General features: G+C 40.5%; 1 protein-coding gene across 5 annotated transcripts in view; it reads right to left on the reverse strand.

Annotated features, from left to right (window-relative positions):
* Positions 1-23241, reverse strand: part of DROSHA (drosha ribonuclease III) — a 119079-nt gene that overhangs the window by 88832 nt on the left and 7006 nt on the right. For 2 of the 5 annotated variants that reach the window (XM_014781556.2, XM_004422697.3), the window contains exons 5-10: positions 19157-19249; positions 13578-13688; positions 13115-13346; positions 9905-10046; positions 7613-7767; positions 4551-4631 (exon numbers count right to left, since the gene is read on the reverse strand). In XM_014781556.2, coding sequence (XP_014637042.1) covers positions 4551-4631; positions 7613-7767; positions 9905-10046; positions 13115-13346; positions 13578-13688; positions 19157-19249 — 814 coding nt within the window. The remainder of the gene's footprint in view (positions 1-4550; positions 4632-7612; positions 7768-9904; positions 10047-13114; positions 13347-13577; positions 13689-19156; positions 19250-23241) is intronic. The other 3 variants (XM_014781557.2, XM_014781558.2, XM_014781559.2) reach the window with 3 other exon arrangements.

The following is a 23241-nucleotide window of genomic DNA, read 5'->3' on the forward strand; positions in this document are numbered from 1 at the left end:
AGTTAAAATACCAAAATTCCCAGGCCAGATAGAGAAGGAAGGAATTCAAAGACTCAAGAAAGTGGCCACATTGGAAAGGATATAAGATCTATGACTGAAAAATATACCAGCTAATCATATTCCATGGGAAGGCCCAGAGGACATGCTATTTACCAAGGCCAAAAGGAATGTGCTGGTAAACGGGTACCAGCATCACTAGGAAGATCAGTGGTGGCCTCTTCTGCAGGCCAGGGCTGACCGTAAGAGAAATGGTCACAGAGCAGAGCTTGCTGATAGCAATGGGGATGACAGGACTCTGAAACAAGAGAAGCCAGATGGTGGGGCTAATTGTTAGAAGCCAGGTTGCATAATTATCATTATGACCAGCAAGACTGAAGAGGCAGCCAAGGGGGTCTGACTCACAAAGACTCATGGAAGTAGTTAACAGAACATGGAGTCCTTAGGTATAAAATAAATGGGTAGCTGACAAGAGTACTACTTAATCTGTACCAACAGAAGAAATCACAAAAGGATAACCAAGAGGCTGTAGGTTACTCCAATAACCAGTCATGATCCCTTGACCAGCTCCAGACCTGACCGAATTTTTGGACTGAAATCCATTGACTGAAGAGGTGACTGGATCCCAGGAGGAAGCGTCCTGCAACACCATTACAAGCAAAAATGGTCATGATAACCCCGTTCTTCCCCAAAGGAGCCTAAGGCCATATACCCGGGTAACTGTACACTGGTGAAAGGGGAAGCCAGAAAGTTCAAGGAGTGTTGGACACAGCATCTGAATCAACACTGATACTCAGAGACTGTATGCATCCCCTGTTAGAGTTGGGGATATGAGGCCAAGGTAGTAAACAGAATCTTGGCCAAGGTCTGGCTTACAGTACTGGTCCACTGAGTCCACATATTCACCCAGTGGTCATTTCCCCGGTCCTTGAATGTATCATTGGAATTGACAAAATTGGCAAATAGTGCCACCCCACGCTAGGTCTTTGATGTGTGGAGTAGGAGCCATCATAATGTGAAAGGTCAAGCAGAAGCCACTAAAATTACCACCACCCCCAACCTGGGCCCCCTGTCAGTATCGGGGGCCAGGTCGGTGGCATAGTGGTTAAGTTCAGGTGCTCCACTTTGGCAGCCCAGAGTTCGCGGGTTCGGATCCTGGGCGCGGACCTACACACCGCTCATCAAGCCATGCTGTGGCAGGCGTCCCACATATAAAGTAGAGGAAGATAGGCACGGATGTTAGCCTAGGACCAATCTTCATCAGCAAAAAGAGGAGGACTGGCAATAGATGTTAGCTCAGGGCTAATCTTCCTGACCCCCAAAAAAAAAACCACTATCGTTCTGGGGGGACGGTGGAGATTAGTGCCATCTTTAAGGATCCAAATGACACAGGGGTGATGATCCCTATCACATCTCTGTTTAATTTACCAATCTTGCCCCTGAAGAAACCAAATAGACCCTGAGGGATGACTACAGACTACCACAAACTCTACCAATAAGTAATCCTGATGGCACCTGCTGTGCCAGGTGTTGTAGCTTAGCTGGAGCAAATTAATACGACCTCGGGTACAAGGTATGCAGCAACTGATTTGCTCAACACATTCTCTTCTATCCCAATCAGAATGAGGATCAGAAATGGTTCACATTCACATGGAACAGACAACATTTACAGTTTTGCCACCAGGCTGTGTTAACTCTCCCAGTCACTGTCATAATACAGTCCTTCTAGACACACTGCAGAACATTATATCGCTCCATTGCATCTGTGACATTATTATGTGGATCAAGCTAAAAGCCTTGGTAAAACACACATACTCCAGAGGGTGAGAGAGAAACCCTACCAAGCTTCAGGGGCCTACCACGGCCACACCATTTTAGGAGTCAGCAGTCTGGGGAGTGCCAAGACATCCATCCAAAGTAAAAGACAAATTACTGCACCTTCCACCTCCTACAATGAAGAAGGAAACACAACACCAGGTGGGCCTGTTCAGGTTCAGGAGGCAGCATAATCCCCACCTAGGAATGTTGCTGCAGTCCACCTACAGAGTGGCACAAACGGCTGCCAGCTGTGAGTGCAGCTCAGGTGAGAAAACCTCAGCGGTTCCAGGCTGCGGTGCAAGCAGCCCCGCTGCAGGGGCCATACAATTCAGCAGATCCTACATTCTTGCTGGGAAAGGATGCTGAGAGGAGTTCGTGGCCACACTGAGAGAATCACAATGCTGGTCTCTGAGACTCTGGAGTAAAGCCATGCCATCTACAGTGAGGAATTACATGCCTTTGAAAAACAACTCCTGGTGTGCTACTGGGCCCTGTAGATATGGAAGGCACGGCCAAGGGACAGCACATAGACACGTGCTGGAACTGCCTGTCATAAGCTGGGTTCTGCCAGACCCACACAGGCATAAGTTTGGGCAGGACCAGCAACAATCCATCATAAGATGGAGATGGAACATCCAGAATCAAGCACATACAAGAGCAACGGGCACAAACAAGCTGCATGAGCAGGCGGCCCACCGTTGTTGCACCCGCACCCCGCCCCCAGCTGACGACTAAGGATGGAAGGACGAAAGCAGAGGGAAAAGCCCAAGCTTGGTTTGCAAATGGGTCAAGTAGTAAGGGGGTGCAAGCTGGAAACAGACTGTGCTGCAGCCTCATTCAGGGACGGCTTTGAAAGACAGCGATGAGGGAAAATCTTCCCACTGGGCAGAGTTTCAGGCGGTGTACCTGGTCATCCACTTTGTGTGGAAAGAGAAGGAGCCTGAGGTTAGAATATAGATGGACTCATGGCAGAAGCAAGTGGCCATGCCAGCTGGTCAGAGGCCTAGAAGGAAAAAGATCGGAAGATCAGGGATAAGAAGGTCTTGGGGTAGAGACTTGCGGGTGGACAAACGAGAGTGAGCACGACGATCTCTATATCACATGTGGATGTCCCTCGGAGAGCACCCACCATGGAAGAGGCACTAAACCACCTAGCTGACAAAATGACTCGGCCAGAGAGTGTCAGCCAGCCTCGGTCATCAGCTACCCAGAGTTGACAGGATGGGCACATGAATGAAGTGGCCACAGCAGCACAGATGGAGGCTTCACGTGAGCCCAACAGCATGGACCCCACCTACCAAGGCTAAGCTAGCTAGGCTAACTGCCACTGCCAAACGTCCAATCAGCCACCTACAATGACCAATGCTGGGCCCCCCAAATGGCCATTCCTTGAGGAGACCAACCTGCCACTTGGTAGGAAGTTGACTACACAGGCCTCATCCATCTTAAAAAGGCCAGAAGTTTGCTTTCACAGTAATAAACATGTACTCTAAGTTTTCCTGTCTGCAGGTCCTCAGCCAGCACCACCGTCCACCCAGATCTCCTTTTAAGGAAGGGCGTGCTGCCCAACTGTGGGGAGAGCAGTCAGCAGACAGCCTGCAGCCGTCGGTTCCTCCAGCCTCTGCTGCAGGGCCCCTTCCCCCAAGGTCATGCCCTTCCTGGGGCAGCCTGCTCTGGGGACAGAGGGAGACAGGGGTATGAAGGCCATTCCAGCCTGATTCAAGACAATTCCAACAAGCCAGGCTTTATCAGGCCCATCACAGTGGACTTCTCCCTCTGCTCAATCCTGCCTCCAGTCTCTTCTCGCCTAATCCCTGATAAACATCTCGCACCCCAAACTCCACTGCAGCACCTGCTTTCAGAGATCCCAACCGGAGGCACATGCATGGACACTCCCAAAGGGCAGATCTTGTCCCACAGTTCCTTGCTACGCTTGCCAACTTTCAAAGACCAATGCGGTAAAAGCAAGGCAAATAGTTCAAAATATCCATCACTATCTCATAGTCTTTATTCCAGTTATTGTTATGGCCTCAAACAAGTTTTAAATAGGAATTAAGGATTTACATATGCTATGTTTAAACATAATGTGTTGAATCATAAAGTGACAATCCTGGGATTAATAAAAATAACTTAAATATAAAAGATAATGGGGAAAATGAAGGAAAATAATTGAAAGGGAGTAGTTATATATAACTCTGTGAAAGTTATTCAACTCATTCAGTCAAACATATTTGGAGAGTTCCTGACAAACCAGGGGCTGGGGTACACAGATCAAACAGTCCATGTGCTACTCACAGTTTAGTGGGCATGACAGACTAACAAAGACAACAGCATACCCTTATATACCCCAAAGGAAAAAGAACGTGGGTCTTACAGCGCCTTAGTAAGATCATTTCTCCAGGGTAATTCATAACCACTTATAATAAAAACATGAAAAAAATATGTACAGTTTTAGGATAATTAAAATAATAAAAAACAACTCAAATACACCTTGCCTATTTTAAATAATGAACCTTCTCAAACTCTTTAAAGTTTCCTTGATAACACTCCCCACTCCACCCCCAAAACGCACCCCCAAAACTTTTCTTCTCCAATTATCAGTAATAGAGACTATAAGGGAATATGAAAAGACTATTTCGATGGTATTATTTCATTTATGGGGAAAAGAATAGCAACAACATCTGTCTATTTCTGGCTTCTCAGCACTTACAAATATAATAACCCAAAACCGTTACCTCTTCTCCGGGATAAATGCTGTGCCTAATTCCTGTGCGTCTCGCTTTTGCGCTGCATTTGCAGAGTGGTCCATCATTCATCTGTCAGAAATAGAATATAATTCGTTTTTATTGGGGGGGAAATCCACACCATGCACGATGATGCCTCGGAAACTGTGTGGGTTTTAATGTCGTAAGTACTGAAGCTATGAAGAGGCTGTCACAGTTAGAAGATTAAACGGATGTTCCAAAACCAATAAAGCTGCAAACTGTCTATATTGTCTGATAAAGGGAAACTGTATGACAATGCTGGATTCCTGGGTTATTTGTGCAGCCAAGCAGAAAATATCAACGTCAGCACACTGTGTGCCCCCATCATCTCCTACCACTTTCCAGTATGTGTGTCCTATTTCTTATTGCAGGAAAAATGACTCTTTCACAAAAGAAAAGCATATTTTATATCCTGAAGGAACACATAGAATGCTTTGAAGGTGACCTGCAGATTAAATGTTTTCAAAAGAGAAACCTAAAGGTATCTGAAGCAAAGAGAAGAAAATGCCTACTAGAACCAGAAAAACTTTCAACACTAATTAGGTGAGCCTATGTCTGTTTTTTTCACCTGAATTCATTTTACTGTCATAAACTCCACCCACGTGATTCAATAAGTGAATAATTCCTGCATGCTTCTTGGATAGAAAGATGACTGCTAAGCATTATGGGGGGAGTGAGGGTGATAAATAGCTCAGCATCCACGTCCTCGAGGAATATGAGAATACATATGATATGCTTAGCAATTTTAAAGAAAAAGGAAAAAAAACAGCCCAGATGGAGATACCACCAGCTTCAAAGAGATGAAATGTGAAGGGCTGAAGACGACAGAAAAAGAAGATGGCTATTCTACATGAGACACCAGCATGAGAAGAGAGAAGGAAGAAAGCTTTTTATGCTCCAGGGCCATGAGACCCAGCTAAATGGAATGGATCATTTATGTGAGCGAGAAGACCAAAGAAGCAGAACTGAGGTCAAAATCTTAAATGTCCTTAAAAGCCAGTTTCATGAGTTTATTTAATATAAATGGTAATCGTGAATCAAAAAGAAGACCACAGCATGGAGAATGGGGAAGTGGAGCTCCATGTCTCACTCTCTTTGTATTAATTAAAAAATATATATTTATATAACACATATTACAACACATATATAATTTATATATATACACACACATACTTCTTTAAAGTTCTAGGGATTTCTAACTCATTGTGTCCAATGAAAATATCTCAATAAAACTTTGAAAATAAATATTAAAGTGAAAAACCATAACTTTCTTTATCCTTTTGGGAAATCTAAAGCTCCAGGTGGTGCAGCAGAGGAAAAAACATTGCTACCTAAAAATCTACCTTGTTAAGATATTATCCAAAGGAACAGCTGGCAAACAGAGATGTGATGGCATTGCCTCAAAAGTCACAACACACTCCTAATGCTGGTCACAACTTGTTGTGATGGAAAAAAAGGGGAAAATCACTTAGCGCTCACTGATTTCCAGGGAAGCAGACGGACATCCTACATTCCCGCCTTTTACCAGGGTCTGGGCCCCGATGCAACTCTGCCCTTTATAAGGCTCAACTGTACAGAGGACACAAAACCAAATGGTGAGACTAGACAGAAGGCCCTGGTAAAACTCCGATAGGAATAAGAAACCTCAGAAACCAAGGGATAGGCTTCTTGCTAGAAGAACAACAGTCCCTTAGAAAGACCACATACAGGGAAAGGGAGTTACTACTGATGGACACAGGATTTCTCTTGGGGGAGATGAAAACGCTCTAAAATTAGATTGTCATGATGGTTGTACAATCCTGTGAATATACTAAAAAATATCGAATTATACATTTTAAGTGCGTAAATTGTATGGTACATGAATATAACTCACTAAAGCTGTTTAAAGAGGTCATATACATGATTAATATATCAAAGCAAGTTTCAAAATGCATTGACAATTTGCAAACATTTCTACTCAATTCCAAGAAAGCAAAGGGACCACAAAGTGCACTTCTGTCAGGCATTCTAACTATATTAATTTTATCAAGAAAAAAAAATTTAGATAGCTGTCATCTAACAAGAACCAGGAGAAAAGAATTCAAATTAATATAGAATGGTATGAATTTATTTACAAAATATAAATTTTAAATCATCTTTTTATAGGTATATATTTTATTATGCTTAATAACTTCAAATGCATTAAAGATACTATTTTTGTATGTACTGTATATTTGGAAAATCCAGATCTTTTATAAAGATACTATTTTGTATTATGTATTACTTCATAATAAAACAGTAAGTAAAAATAAAAATGACTGTCTAGCTTTGACATCAATAGCTCAAACATGCTTGACAAGAAAGATAAGTTACAAAGAATCGTGACTATTACCAACTAAGAAATATGAAGTCTTATAGGACTTAAGACATTGTTTACTATATGGCTGCAAGATATCTTCCAGATGAACTGCTTTTAAAAAGACCTACAGGGGCCGGCCCAGTGGCATGGTGGTGAAGTTCACATGCTCCGCTTCAGCAGCCTAGGGTTCCCAGGGTCAGATCCCGGGCGCAGACCTAGGCACCGCTAATCAAGCCATGCTGAGGCAGGTGTCCCAAATATAAAGTAGAGGAAGATGGGCACAGATGTTAGCCCAGGGCCAATCTTCCTAAGCAAAAAGAGGAGGATTGGCAACAGATGTTATCTCAGGGCTAATCTTCCTCACCAAAAAAAAAGACCTACAAGTGCTCTCTCCCTCGTCTTACTGTTTGTCTCCTTCCTTGTCTACAAGCTCAATGAGGCAACGCCATTATCCTGCTCCCTAACACAGAATTTACAAGCATCCTCAAATATGATTCAAGGAACAGTTGCTCTGGTGCTTATGCTTTGGAGCTGAACTTGGAAGCTGAAAAGAAATAAGCTCTGAAGAATGACACACAACCTGAGAGTAAAAATCAGTTTCAATACCAACCAACATGCACCTTCCAAGCCTGGAGTCATAAATGTGATGTGTGGGTTTGCAGGCTTCATAGCAAGAACACAAACACGTGCTCACCTGGCCTGGGTCATTGTACCACAGTTCATCGTGAAGCCGGTCAGGATGGGCCTTTTTGCGTTTGATTTCTGCAATGACGTCAAAAACTTCAGAGTCTGAGCTGCTAGAACAGGTGCTGTCCTCGTCGGACTCACACTCGGATTCACTGGAACTCTCTAACAGCGGTTAGGAGAAAAACAGGGAGAGAAGTTGAACAAATGCACCAGGTGGTTATACACAGAGACTTCCAAACGACTGAAAACCTAAATGTAAGCACAGGTGTTTATTCTTTCAGCAAATCTCTGAGTACCTACTCCCCACCAAGGACACTGCTAATATGCAGGACCATGACAAGTAACACAGCCCATAATGCTAAGTCACAATCCAGTTGGGGAAGCAAAGAAAACAAAGATTTTTACAGAGAAAGGCTTAATGAACAAGACCAGAGAATGCAAACCACAGTAGTAGTATGGGGTTTCACATTTAAAAAGAGGCAGCAAGGGGCTGGCCCTGTGGCCTAGTGGTTAAGTTCGGCACACTCCGCTTCGGCAGCCCAGGTTCAGTTCCTGGGTGCCGACCTACACCACTCATCAGCAGCCCTGCTGTGGCAGCAACCCACGTATAAAGTAGAGGAAGACTGGCAACAGATGTTAGCTCAGGGCGAATCTTCCTCAAGCAAAAAGAAGGTTGGTGACAGGCATTAGCTCAGAGCGAATCTTCCTCAGCAAAAAAGTAAATAAATAAAATAAAATAGAAAAGGGGCACCAATTCAGAAAAGGACACGTCCACCCTGATCCAGAAAGGTCACTGCCAATTTCCTGGAAGGGGTGCGTGTGACCCAGAACGGAGGTGGGCTGGGGGTAGGCTCATGAGGAGGAGGCAAGAAGAAAGGGATGCAGAGGGAGCAGCGCAGGCAAAAGCATGGAGGCAAGAGCGTGGGTGGACTCTGGCTGGAGCAAAGGCCCCACAGAAAAACACGGGGAGGTGACGGCTTGAAGCGTTATAAATGCCAGACTGAAGGCTTTGAATGCCGGACTGAGGATTTTAGATTTTTTCCTCTCAATAGTAACAATAGAGGATTTTAGTCCTTGGAGGTGACTGGATAAAAACAGACCAAGAATTATGCTAAGTGAAATAAGCCAGTCACGAAAAGACAAATACTGAGTGATTTTTTTATATGACAGAGCAGCCAAATTCCTAGAGACAGAAAGTAGAATGGTGGTTGCAAGGGCTGGGAGAAGGGTATTGGGGAGTTGTTGTTTAATGGGTACAGTTTCAGTTTAGCAAGATGAAAAGAGTTCTGGAGATTGCACAACAATGTGAATGCACTTAACACTACTGAACTGTACACCTAGAAGAGGTTCAACTTTTTTTGTGTGTTACGTGTATTTTACCACAATTAAAAAAACAAATCTAGAACTTAGATTAATCCAAGAGATTAATGTAGTACAGCACAGTGATAAAACCCAGCCCTTACACAGTCGTATTTTCCATATACTACACGAGACAGATGCTCCTGTCATCCCCATCTTTTACAGATGAGAAAAGTGAGGCATGGAAAGACTAAATCACCTATCTAGTGGTGGAGCAGGGATTCGAACCCATGCTGGCTGGTGCAGTCAGTGCTTTTACCCACCATGGATACTGCCTCTCAGCATGGGAGACATAATGAGGGTGGGCCGATGAGAGCCAGAGAACACGCTGGAAAAGGCATACTGACTGTCTCATCTGTGCATGGCATTCTGTTAGGCGCTAAGGACACAAAGTGGTAAAAAGCAGTTTTTATCCTCAAAGATCTCAGCATCTACTTGGAACCTCAGAATACACATGTGAAAAAACAGACTACCATATGAGAAAGTTATGGAAACTATCTAAGTGAGTAGAGAGCCATCTCCAAACAGAGCTGGGCTATAGCTGACTTTTCCTCATGAAACCAGGAACACCCTGGCAGTGGAGAGGGCCACAGAGGGATGCCTGCCCGTCAGAGCCACAAGGCACAAGGAACGGCTCCTGCTACTGGCGGGAGGCTGGACTATGGTCCCTTCTAATTCTAAGACTGGACAGTTCTACAAGGGACACAATTGTTAGCATGCCTGGCAAACGAGATCTCTTATGTATTCTGCTGAATGTAACCAAGGAAAAATGAGATCAAAAAGAACGTTCATTGCTATGTATTTTGCTGACTGTAATTAAGGAAAATAAAATGAAAAAGAGGAAATTCCAATTTGGGACTCTCAAGCACACGTCCCAACAGTCCAGGATTAAGTAATGATAAAAGACCACAGGGTCTGGGTCTAGTAACTTCTGACTCACCTAAATCTTCATCTAGCTTCGTCTTGGGAGGCTCCCATGGAGGTCTAGCAGCTTTGGCTTTTTCTTGCCTGCTCCCCAACTCTTCCTCAAATTTGTCATATAAGTCACGGAGCCTACTTGTTCCAACTACAGTAGAATCTCCCTTTGAAAAATAAAGGATCAATATTAGGAACTATATTAATAATAGTCATACCAAACAGACATAAGACCTCACAAGTAATCAAAGATTTATAACAGCAAGATGCCATTTTTCAACCCTCAATTTAACAAACATTTAAAAACAAAATACCCAACACTAGCAATGATGCTCTGAATCACACATACATTTATGCCAGACACAGTCCTCAGGAAAATGCACTTTGCCAACATTCAGAAACATTAGCACTGTTCATCTATGCCCTTTTGATATGACCAAAAAAAAAAAAATCATGACCCCCTGAGAATTCATGATACCTGACACCCCCCTAGGGAGCATACATTCCCCTACTGAAAATCACTGATAGTCTATCTTCCATATCAACCCAATAATCAAAAAGAAATATCCTATACATCCCCCCCCACCTATACACCCCACTAACACAGGGATACACACACACACACACACACACACACGGGGTTCTGCGATGCATTCCTAGTTCTCCACTTTTCCATACTCTCTTCCTAGGTTGGAAATTGCTTTAAATGTCCACACTCTTTGACTTAGTAATTTTCAAAATGTAAGGATCAGACCTTTCAGATATAAAAAGAAAATTAAAACAAATCATAAAATCTGCAGTTATCCCAAAAGAGGGTAACTGCTTCTCCTCAGCCTCACCTCATTACTGACACTGGTGAGGCCGGGGTAACTCAGACATTCTTACCACGTCTCTGCACCAGATGACAAAACGCAAAGGCAAATGTTGGGCTTCCGGTGTACCAGCCTTCCTTCTACACTGGAGTTTTAATACAACCATAAAAATGTAAGAGGGAAGAAAAAACCTCTGCCTGTTTAAACTCTCTGAACCTCAAAGTCTTCAACTTTGTTGTTTTGTTTTAAGAATAACAATATCTATAGCAGTCATCCTCTCCTTCTTCCTTGCTAACAGAACCATGATTCCTGTCAGATCTGGGGCAGAGAACTCCTGATCTCAGGGAAGGTAGGCTGAGCCACAGTCCCCCGCACCCCCAAAGATGTTCCTGTCCTAATCCCCGGAAACTAAATATGTTACCTTACATGGCAGAAAGGAGTTTGCAGATGGGATTAAGGTTACATAATTTGAGATGAGGAGATCCTGGATTATCTGGGTGGGCCCAATCTAACATTAGCCCTTAAAAGCAAAGAATCTTTCTCAATGGGAGTCAGAAGTGTAACAGAAGAAGCAGCAGATATTCAAAGCAGAAGAGGGATTCGACCTGCGCTGCCGGTTTTGAAGACGAACGAAGGGGTCCATAAGCCAAGGAATGCACATGGCCTCTATAAACTGGAAACAGCCCATACCTGCCAGCCAGCAAAGAAGCAAGGACCTCCATCCTATAGCCACAAGGAAGTGAACTCTGCCATCAACCTGAAGGAGCAAGAAAACAGATTCTCTCCAGAAAGAAACGCAGCCCTGCTGACATCTTGACTTGGCCAGTGAGACCCAAGTTTGACTTCTGACCGACAGAACTGTGAGATAATAAATGTGTGTTGTTTTAAGCCATGAAGTTTGTGGAAATTTGTTATGGCAGCGATAGAAAATGAATCCCTGGGGAAGACATATGATGAAGTTCTGGGGAAAGGATGGAAGAAAAGACCCATTGGAGCTCTGGGGTGGTGTCTGGACAGAGGAGTGTAAGGGCGCGATGTCTGGAGCTGCTGTGGTCATCCTGCAATCATGGTGGAGGCTCTAGAAGACAGCAGACGCCAACCTAGAGCCCTGCCATCACTGAGCCTCTAAACGAACACCAGCCGCCACCTCTCTCCAGACGTCTGGTTGAGAAAAATAAACCCGGCTCGTTTAAGTCACCACTAGTCAGGTATTACTACTTACAGCAGCATTCCTAACTGACAGATAGCTTCTTTCCAGGGATGTTTTGAGGAGTAAATAAGATAATATGAGAAGCATGGAGTAAAGCTCCGGCACCATAAAAGTGTTTTGTATGTGAGCTTTCCTTTCCCCGTATCAAATGAACTATGACTTAAAACCCGACTCTAATTTATCAAGCAAAACCCTTTTTTCCAAAGACAAATCTCCTTTCAAGTTCCCCATAGGTAAGGGTCCAGTCCCAGTAGAAGCTATTTTCACAAAATTCCAAACAACAGAACGCTCTCTTATCTAACTCCACGCACTAAATCTAACATCTCCAACCTCTTATGTCCTCAATCTGTAGATATTCATTCCTTCACTCATTCATTTAATCAATGAACATTACTGTTCATTGATTGTGGCAAATATCCCTAAATTAACAGGATGGAGGCACAACACCTATTGGGAGAAAGAGAGTGAAAAGCGAGAGTGACCAAAAAAAAAATGGAGATAGAAGAAAGGAAAGGAAAAGAGAAGCGGGCATATAAAGGAGGTCGTGGAGTCTACCACCATGGCAACGAGAGTGCGGGCTGCCGCGCCCCAGGAGCCCCATTTGGAGCAGCACGTACGCTGAATCTCTCAAGAGCCCATTAAAGGTGACGATACCTGCCATTCCACAAAACCAGCCAATTCACATGGCACACTTCCTATGGTTATCTTTGGTCAAGGTTAGACTTGTAAGAGACAAACTCAAATTCCTCTTTATTTCCCATTTTGGGGGAAACACACACACATACATACATACGTACATATGTACATACGTACGTACACACATACATACCACAAAGTGCATGAAGTAGTTATGAGTGAGAGCTTACAAAATCACCAGTATCAAGAATAGCAGTATCATAAAAAACGCAGAATGAACAGATGCTTCAATTAATCTACCTCGCCTTTGGCTTTGTAAAACAGCTTTTGTCTATAGCAGTGGTTCTCAACGGAGCAGGGTCTCCAGGGGACATTTGGCAATGTCTGAAGACAGCTTTGGTTATCACAACTGGGGAGGGGTTCTACTGGCATCCAGTGCATAGAGACCAGAGATGCTGCACAACATTCTGCGACGCACAGGGCAGGCCCCACCACAAAGAATTATCTGGCCCAAAATGCCAACAGTGCCAAGGTCGAGAAACCCTGGTCTCTAGCTCCTCTCCTACTTCAGACCTACCACCTGATCCATGGGGTCACTGGAGTAGTAGTTTTCTGAGTGGGTACATCGAATCCACACAGGCTTAAGAAGTTCTTCCTCCTCCTCCTCATTTTTGTCAGGCGGCATCTCCTCTGGCTCTTTTTCCTTGATTGAGGTATAATTCTTCTCTTTGCCAGAGCTCTGGGTGTCACTCCATCTGTCTTTTTCTTCCTCCCAACGAGCTCTCTTCTTCTCCCTACTTGGGGAGCGACTTCAAAAGGGGGTGAAGGAGGCTAATTATTAAAACGTTCTTCCATTGCAAAACTATTCTATTTCACCTGTTTAGTTCATTTTTCACCTAAAATTAAAATGCCATGCCAAACCACCATATTTACTTTTGTTAACCCAGTCACTCCCAAACACCAGTCTGGTGGCATCAGAAGCACCTGAAGTTACTTGTTTAAAAATACAAATTCCCAGGCCCTACCCCAGATCTACTTACTGATTCACAGTCTCCAGGGGTGGGGCCCAAGAATCTGTATTTTTAATAATCTCCCCAGGTAATTCTGGTGTGCATCCAGCAGGTTCAGGAACAATCGGTAAACCATAACTCCTAGAAAAGAAAGATACTTGGGAAATATTTGGAAATCTCTACATATATACAATTTCAGCCATGAAAATGCTAGCTTTGAATCCTCCACATCTTGCTTTGCCAAGAAAAAAAAGGCTTCACAAAACATGGTCTCAACTTGTCCATAAATTTAGCCTGAGGACCATAATCCAAGAGTGAACCATTTACATCTTCCCTAACCATATCTCTGGAAGCCCACACTTGGGTATTACTACTTAGTGAACAGCCACCTTGCCTAATTATGATCCCCACAAATACTAATATTAACTCAATTAAAAAGGATAAAAACTCTATCTCCTTGAATTTCTGGGGCTCAAAATATGCAAAGGCCCATCTTATGGATGTGCTCGGAGGAAAAAACCTATAGGACAGATTTTAATTTAAGCCCAAGAAATTTAGATGGAACCCTACAGACCTTGAGAATCCAGCCAAGGAGAGTAACTGCTTTATTAGTGTTATGCTGGCAGCCTCTGCAGCTCCACTAACAAGGTTACTATTATCCAAGAAAGTTTACATCCAGATCAAAGTCACAAATTAACTCTTCCCATCAACTCTACCACTAACTTCTGATTTTACGAAAATCAAAGTGTGAGTGTCTACATTGTACATACTGGAGGGAAGGGGGGAGTGATTAGAAAGATTATATATATTGATCACTTATTGATTAACTTCTAAATATTACAACGTACATCATTAGTTTTGTTACGAGAAAAAAAGTTACTATAAAGTCAAATGTATATACATTCACTGTAAAAAAATAATAAAGCATTAACAAAAATAAAACAAAAATCACCCATAACACCAGAGAGAACCACTGCATGTCACAAATATGTTAAAACATATAGATATATAAATATATATAAAACTATACACCTTTTAACAAAAAAGGAACTCTACAGCCTGCCCTTGTCACTCAATAGTAAATCAGAAACATCTTTTTATTTCAATACTATATCTGAACTCTATATCTGAACCCATTTTTAATAAGTGCATATTATTCTTTTATATGTATATACCATAATTTAACAAATCTAATCGCACTTAGGTTGTTACCATTTTTTTTGCCATCATAAACAATGTTACCATGAACATATTTGTGTTCTTTGCACACTTATCAGATTATTTCACACAAAGAGTGTGTACTTTTTGTAAGGCTTCTCTATAGATAAGCAGTACCAGTTTAGACCAATCAAAACCATCTACAAGTTTCCATTTCCACATATCCTGTCAACATGATTGTTTTTAATCTTTGCCATTCTGATGGAAAAAGTATCTCATTTAATTTAACTTGCAATTTTTTATCACTACTGAAATGACACATCTCATGTTCACTTCTTTTATGAACATCCAGTCACATGCTATGTCAATATTTTTAAAACTAGGATTGTAGTCTTTACTTACTGAAAGAGTTTTTTATTAAGATAATCGCCCTTCTTCTGTCAAATGTAATGTAACCTTTTTCATTTTTTTGTTTTCCTTTTAATTCTGTGTTTACATACAACTTTTACATGGCCCAATCTAGAGATTTTTTTTTATGCTTCCTGCCTTAGTGTTATGCTTGGAATCCCATCCCAAGGTTAAATAAATATTTTATATTTTCTGAAGTTACTTTTAATATTAAAATTTTTTACTCTATCTCTCCAAGATATAAGGCAGATCTAATTCCAGTTTTTTCCTCCATATGGCTCACCAACTGTCCCATCAGTTTCTCCTCTGATTTGAAAAAACAAATTTATGATAGGTGTAAATTTTTACATATACTTGAATATTGCTCAATATTTGTTTCACTGATCTATTTATACCCATATCAAAGTGTTTTAACTATGTGTTTATACAATATTTTAATACTACTAGAGCAAGTATCTCTGCATTATTATTTTTCTTCGTTGTTCTCACTTCTATTCCAAAGAAGAATTTGAATCATTATGAAGTTCTAAAACCAGAACTTCAACTGAAGTTACATTAAAATTGTAGATTATTTTGAAGAAAACTGGTATTTTTACACTATCTTCCACTTCCACTACAGGAATAGAGCATTCACTGACATCACCTTCTTTGTCACCACCTACATTTATAGTTTTCTTCCCGTTAATCTATATATTTTTTAAATTTATTAAGAGATTTAATTTTAATTAATTTAAATTTTCTATAGTGAATCTACATTTTGTTTGCCCATTACCTTACCCAAGTAGGTATTCCTGGTATTTAGGAAGGCTATTAATTTTGGTATGTTTATTTTATAACTCCCAACTTCATGAGTTAATTCTCATTGTTTCTTAGCTGATCCTCTTGAATTTTCCTGATAATACCATTAGCTAATACTGGCAACTCTCAGCTCCCAGTGGTGTGGTTTTGTTTGTTTGTTTTTGGTGCTTACTGAGAGCCTGACACTCTGCTAGGCACTTTGCTGACACTCATATTTAATCCTTACAAGAATCCTATGAGGCAGATATGAACATCTCCTACAGAGGAAGGAGAGAAATACCAGAATTAGAAATTGCATCACTTGCCCAATATCACAAAGCTAGTAAGTGGTAGTCAAATGCCAATATGGTTGTTTGACACAGACAGTTTGACATGTACTAAAAATCCCACCAAATGTTTACTACTATTATCAAGAAACACGGGCAAAAGACATCCTCACCCCAGCCCCTTTAGGCAGGTGTCTTGAACGATGGATGGCCAGGGTTGTCTGTTGTGAACCTCAAGTAGTATTCTTTTTTTTCTTTTTTTAACACTTTGAGAAGGGGCATTTCAAAACAGGAGCAAAACATCTTTTTTAGGTAAGTGTCTCAGGCATTCCAAATTTCAAAATCCAAACTCAAAACTGTTTAACAATATGCTATATCACACTATGATGACTTTTCCTCCTTTACAGTATTTACATCACTAATTTTTATTTTCTCATCTACTGCGTTAGCTAGAACTCACAGAATCCAAGTCTTGGCCTTCTCCACAAGCAACTTGGCACTGGAAAAGAAACTAGACCAAAGAGATTTCCAGCACTCTACATTAAAAATCATCAACCTCAAAGGGGTCTTCAATGATGTCCACCAACACCGTATCTTGGCTTTTTTCCTATCCTATCTCCTCTTTCTTCTCCTCCTCCTCAGGCCCCTTCTCACTGAACAAACTCTTCCTAGTTAATCGCATCTACTTCATGGCATTTAGTATTTCCAGCTGGGAGCTCTTTTCTGAACTTTACACCTCTATATCCAGTTAACTACCACACAATTCCATTTGGTTGTCTCACAGATTCTCAACTCCACATGCCCAAAATTGAACTCCTCCTCTTGCCTCCTTCTTAGTGCCCCTCACTCACCCTCAATGGGGAACCAGATCTCAGGGGATGACTGCTGACTCTTCTTCCCTCACGATCAGTTATCAAGTCCTGCAGACTCTATCTCATAAATATCTCTCAGTTACCTCTACCTTTCCCCACTACACTGTCATTGCCCTGGTGTAGGCACAATTCTTTCTTTCATGGACTACTACAAAAGCCTTCTAAACTCACTTCCCAACCTCTAGGCTTGACCCTCTCAGAGCATTTCTCCACCCTGCAACCTTCACACATGCTCTTCTCTCTTTCTCTACCACTCCTTTCCCTAATGCATTCCTACACATGCTTCAAGTATCAGTAAAATGTCAATTTCTCTGACTACCCTAAACTGAGTTTCTCATTGCTGTGTTCCCAGAACAACAAAAAGCACTTCTCACAGCACTTAAATGGTTTATTTCTGTAAAATGGGGACTCTTGTTAACAACTATATCACTTGCACCAGGACAATACCTGGGACACAAAAGAAGACAATGTTTTTCATTTGCTTGCTGATTAAGTTACACAATGTCGGAGAACAGCGATAGGCAAAGAGGCCTACTTGTCTTTTTTCTGACTTGCATGCGAAGGCCTGTAAGGTTTCCACATTAAATTTGATTCTTCCGAGACAACCTCATCATGTTCATCATGAGATGATATTCTGCATCTTACTTAAAAAGTCTGCTTATGTTCTTTGTTCACTGACGTTTTTACTCCTAAATGGACGCTGGTTTTATTTTAAATACTGAATAGGCAGGTAGATAACTCTATAGATTCTGATGCAAAGAATTAGCTAGAGATTTCCTAATACTAACCTATCTACCCATGCAATCTTGGAATAAACTCTGTTATTTTAACACACTACTGCAAACAACTTGCTAATATGCTAACGAGTATTTTTATATCCATACTCATAAGCGAGATTGCTTGTAGTTGTCTTTTCATTGATTAGGTTTCACCATCTGGGTTCTCCTGGTATCACAGCATGAGCTGAGCTTTCCTTCTGTCTTCTTCAGTGTTCTAGAACAGTTTAAATCTTTTTTGAAGACGGTACAAATTAAACTTTTTTCATTTTTTCCCATGGTTACTGGCCTACTAAAATTTTCTGTTTCTTGTGTAAAGTTTGTAATTTTTGCTTTCCTAGAAACCAACCCATCACATCTAAGTTTTCTAATTTCTTAATATCTGTACTTATAAGCAACGTATTGTCATTTTTAAATTTCACTCATTCCTATAATAATACACTCTTTCTTATACCTAATGAAATGCATGTTTTTCTTTTCTTGATTTGCCACTTTCTAACCTGTATGACCTTTCAAAGAAGTCTTGCATCTATTTACAAATATTGTTATATTGCTATAGTTCTGTTTTCCATTTCATGAATTTCTTTTATCTTTAAATTCTTTTTTCTGCTTTTCTTATACTCTACCAATCTCTACAGCCAAGTGATCAGATAATTATACATACAGTTACCATTTATCTGGCACTAACTTTGGGCCCAGTTCTGAGTGTTTTACATGTCCCCTCACCACTCAATAAGGCAAGTATAACTGTCCTTACTTTAGACAAAGACATTGAGGCTTAAAAAGGTTAGGCAACTGTGCTCAAGAAAAAAGTTGGGAGAACTAATAAATGATTCCAAATCTGCCACATTCCAGAGTGCTGTTCTTAATTACCATTATATAATACCATGAATTTTACTCCTTGATATAGAACTGGTTACATCCTGTAAGTGTTGGTTCATTGCAATCTCAATGTCACTTTTCTAAATAAAATGTGACTGCAGTTTTGCTCTTTTTTTCTGAAACAAGTAAATTTAAGAGCATAAATGAATTTCCAAGGTTTTTTAAAAAAAAACTTGAATAATTTACACATAGTTTTATAACAATTGAGGTCAGAAAAAGTGGCCCATATAATTTCTAATTTTTGGAAATTTACCAAGATTTTTCTTTGTGCATAATCAATACATCTTGAAAGTAAAGATTTTTAATTTCCTGGCTGCGTTAGCTTTTCACAGGGCATCTTGGACAGACTCAGGCTATTTTGAAGACTTGGCTGATACTTCGCACAAGCACAAAATCTGAATTCAAGGAGATAATCCTATGACTTCTTTCAGTGTCAACTCCTTGCTTACCTTCCAGATCTCTTATACTCTTTTTTGTAGGACCTTTCCAGAGATGGTGATCTTCGGCTGTCCCGGTGCCTGTGTCTCTCTCGTTCCCGCTCTCTTAAAGGAATTAATACACAGAGCTGTTTTCAACAGAAAGACTTAAAAACACCATCTCTTTTCACTGAATTCATCTTCTAAACAAATGGACTTCACCTAAGAATTTTTCAGGCACTATTCTCTATGGGACATTTTTATTCATCCTTCATTTATTAGAGGATAAAGGAGCTTTTCACTTTACAGAAGTTAACTAACTTGGATATTTTTTGCTGTTTTCTTTAAAGAAAGAAGTCATAACTTGATGCTAAGCAACAAAGGGAATTTTATCATAATCTTCTCTCAAGACCTTCCAATCAGCCAATCCTTGGTTATTTAATTTACAGGGAAAACTTTAAAGGATTCTACTGCCTATTGATTTCTAGAAAACTCTCAAATTCATTCATAAAATAAATGCAAATCAAAGCTTTTATAGCAAAGATTAGGACAAGGTTCTATAACGAAAGAGCTCTAAACTCTTATAGATTACAGGCCTGGGCTGCAGTTCTAGCTACCACTAGCTGCCATGAGACTGTAAGTCACTTTACCTTTAAATTCTATTTTCATCTGAAAAAAACTCTAACAGGGATGCTGAGTTTACCCAATGTAAAAACAGAATGAGGGATTTTAAAACACTCCCATGTAAAACTAGCATTTAATAATAATAATAAAAAACTTCTGAGTCTAATAAGTACAATGAAGATCTGGAACAAAAATCGGAACTTTAGTGTGTTTAAATCAGAACTAAATCTAAGGGAAATAACCACCCAATCTTAGAACAGAAAAAAAAACGCTATATTTAGCCTGAGTCCAGCAAGAAGACTACAAAAATTTCTGAATTCAAAAATATCCCCCAACCTATAGCCAAATAGAAGAAATGTCAATACATCAAAATCAAAACTTATGAAGCTGATAGAGATTAGTAACTGCTTAGATACTAAAACAAAAATTGTTTTTTCACTTAAAGCTCACCCCCCTCCACAAAAAAGACTCTTTGAATAATATTCTCTGACACACACACAATCCTCAGGTATACCCCAGTTGTCCAAAATAAAGCAGCCAGAGTTTGGGATTCTACATCCTTCATGTGATACACTTCTAAACTTACAGTTTACTTTTAGGAAGTAAATCCCAATTATAGAAACTAGTGAGCAATACCACATGTCGAAGATACAACGTAATGTGTAATGAATGGCATGGCTGCTCAAAAGAATAATTGCCCAAACCTCCAAATAAAAATTCTATTTAGAGAATATTTCTAATCTTTGTTTGTTTTCAACATCTAGGCACTAGAATTCTGCATTCAAGAACAGCACTTCTGAGTGGGTCTGAACTGAAAAGACCAATTTGGATATAAATCACATTAATAACACTCTACGATGAACCCATGTAAAGAAAGAAAAACAATGCATGAGTTACTTTTCCAAAAACTCTTCCTTGTTTGCGAACATTAAGGTATTCCTTAGGTACATAATACTGGCTCTCCAATGGCTACACATGGTCCTGTCAACAGGACAGCTATGGGGACTATTGTGCTGTGGCACGACTCACGCAAAGCCACTGCACTGTTCTCACCGCGCTGCAAACAGTGTGCTCAGTGCACTGCATCTGCGGCTGTTTCTTTTCCTATTTCGCACGGTAACCTTGAGCTTTCATGATGACAAATACACATATCCACTTCTTCATAAACCTTTTCTAGAAACAGTTTGCCCTAAAACAGTCCTGTAGTTATTGTTATTGAACCACATTTTGGAGGAGGAGAAAAAGAAGGAAGATGGAATTTGAAAAAGGATAAACAGACTTACCCCCAGAAGCAAGGGGAGAAGCAGTCAGAGCACAGACTACAGAATCCACATAAACTTAACACAACCTAAGGCACAAATCTGTGAAGTGTTTGTTTTCCCCAATACACCTCTAGAAGTTATACTAGGACTTCGCGTGCCCTATGTTTATTTCACAGAAGTATTCCACATAAGATAGATAACTGATCCTCCACCTAAGACCTCCAAGGGAGCCGATTATAATGTGGCTGTGCCACTAAGGCAGCTCCAGGACAAACGTCCCAAGTACAACATTATAAAACAACTTCAATATAAATAAAGGCCATTTAGAAAGACGAGCCAACTGCCTAAGTAGGTCCTTCATAGTAAGGAGTTGTGCTTCAGGATAATGGAGATTAATGTAACTCTTTTGGCACTTGTTTCACTCACTGATAGAGATCCTCACTTTACAGGATATCTGAGTTTCTTCAAACATATAACTCCAAGTTTACGCCAAGATGGAAGAATTTAGGATTCTACAGCAGAGCCCTAAAAACTCCTCTAACTACAGTACCCCAAAACAGATTTTTTAACATGCTATATAGAATTTTAAAGTTTGCAGCAAAATGTTTCCCCAGAGACAGGATTATTAACAATCACTTTAAAGTCTGAAGAAAACTATTAACAAACTCTCCCCAGTTTGGATTTTCACCATAAAATTGTAAAACAAACTATCCCAGCCCTCTGCCAACTAGTCCATCACAGAATAATTAAGAACAAAATTGACTAGAAACAGTAATTCATGCTGAAAAGATCTTTGAAAGTCCACCGACTCTCAGTCAGCTTTGGCCCACCAGAAACCAGCCATCTCTGCAGGAAACACGTTCCCTTCTACCTTCCACTGAGCATCAGGGAGAGACAACAACGGATCTTCCTTCCAAACCTTCTGAGCCCCAGTCACGCTCTTCAGGTGAGAATGACCACTACCATTTACTGGCAAAATGTTCAGAATCACACCAACAGTCATGAGAAAAACATGGAAACCAGGAAGTGAACTTATCACACAGAAGCCAAGACCAGCTCTCTACAACCCACGTGATGAAGTGGTCTGGTTTGGGGAGCTCAAACGTTTTAGAAGTCCCAGAAGACAATGAAGGTAAATAACCACAGCAGACAGAATGAGAAGCACCGTTCCTAGCTTGGCAACCAGAAAATCTCAAATCTTCATCAATATAAAGAGTTCCCTAAAGGTACAAATAAATATTAGTACAATCATTATCTGTGTATTTGTATTTTTCCACCTAAACCAATGGTTCTTAGACTTTTGGGATAAGAGACACACCACCTTTTGAGAATCTGCTGTGAGCTACCAATTTACTTATAGAAAAACATACATACACATAAAATTTTGCATATAACTTCAGAGCATTTCTAGAAGGCCATCTATGAATCCCAGTTTAAGAACGCCTGCTGGAAACCTTACTCTCTTGTTATATATAGTTATCTGGTCTTTTGAAAAAAAAGAAATGTAATCTGCAATGGAATAGTATTTTTTAAATATAACTTTCTTGGGCCGGCCCCGTGGCTTAGCAGCTAAGTGCGTGCGCTCTGCTGCTGGCGGCCCAGGTTCAGATCCCGGGCGCGCACCGACACACCGCTTCTGTGGCCATGCTAAGGCCACACCCCACATACAGCAACTAGAAGAATGTGCAGCTATGACATACAACTATCTACTGGGGCTTTGGGGGGAAAAAATAAATAAATAAAATCTTTAAAAAATAAATAAATAAATAAATATAACTTTCTTCAGTATGAATACGTTTCAATATAACAAAATCAGGTTAAAAGCTATTTTGAAAACTATAAGATAATGTGTAACTAATACTATTTCATTTTACAAGGAAACAGAGCAAGAAGGCAACAATGTACAATAAACTTCCACTTATTCTAAAAATCAGAAAGCAGGTTCTGCTTGTTAACTAGGTTGATTCCTAGCTGAGAACATACACAGGCCATCAGTTCCAAAAGAAGGCAAGTGTTGTAACCTGATATGATGATCACACTGAACCTAATTAAATATGACAACACACAAAAATACAAGATCTTTCATTGGGTCATCATTAAAATGTCAACTGTATTATGCAGAGTAATCAGCTTACACTCATTGAAATGAATCTACTACATTGATAATTTTGGAATGCTTCTCAAAAGTGGCTTTTTCTGACATCAACTTCTTTACTTGTCAGTTGTCTCTTC

This window comes from Ceratotherium simum, chromosome 18, assembly GCF_057802395.1.
Source record: "Ceratotherium simum simum isolate JZ-2026a chromosome 18, ASM5780239v1, whole genome shotgun sequence".
NCBI classification, from domain to species: Eukaryota; Metazoa; Chordata; class Mammalia; order Perissodactyla; family Rhinocerotidae; genus Ceratotherium; species Ceratotherium simum.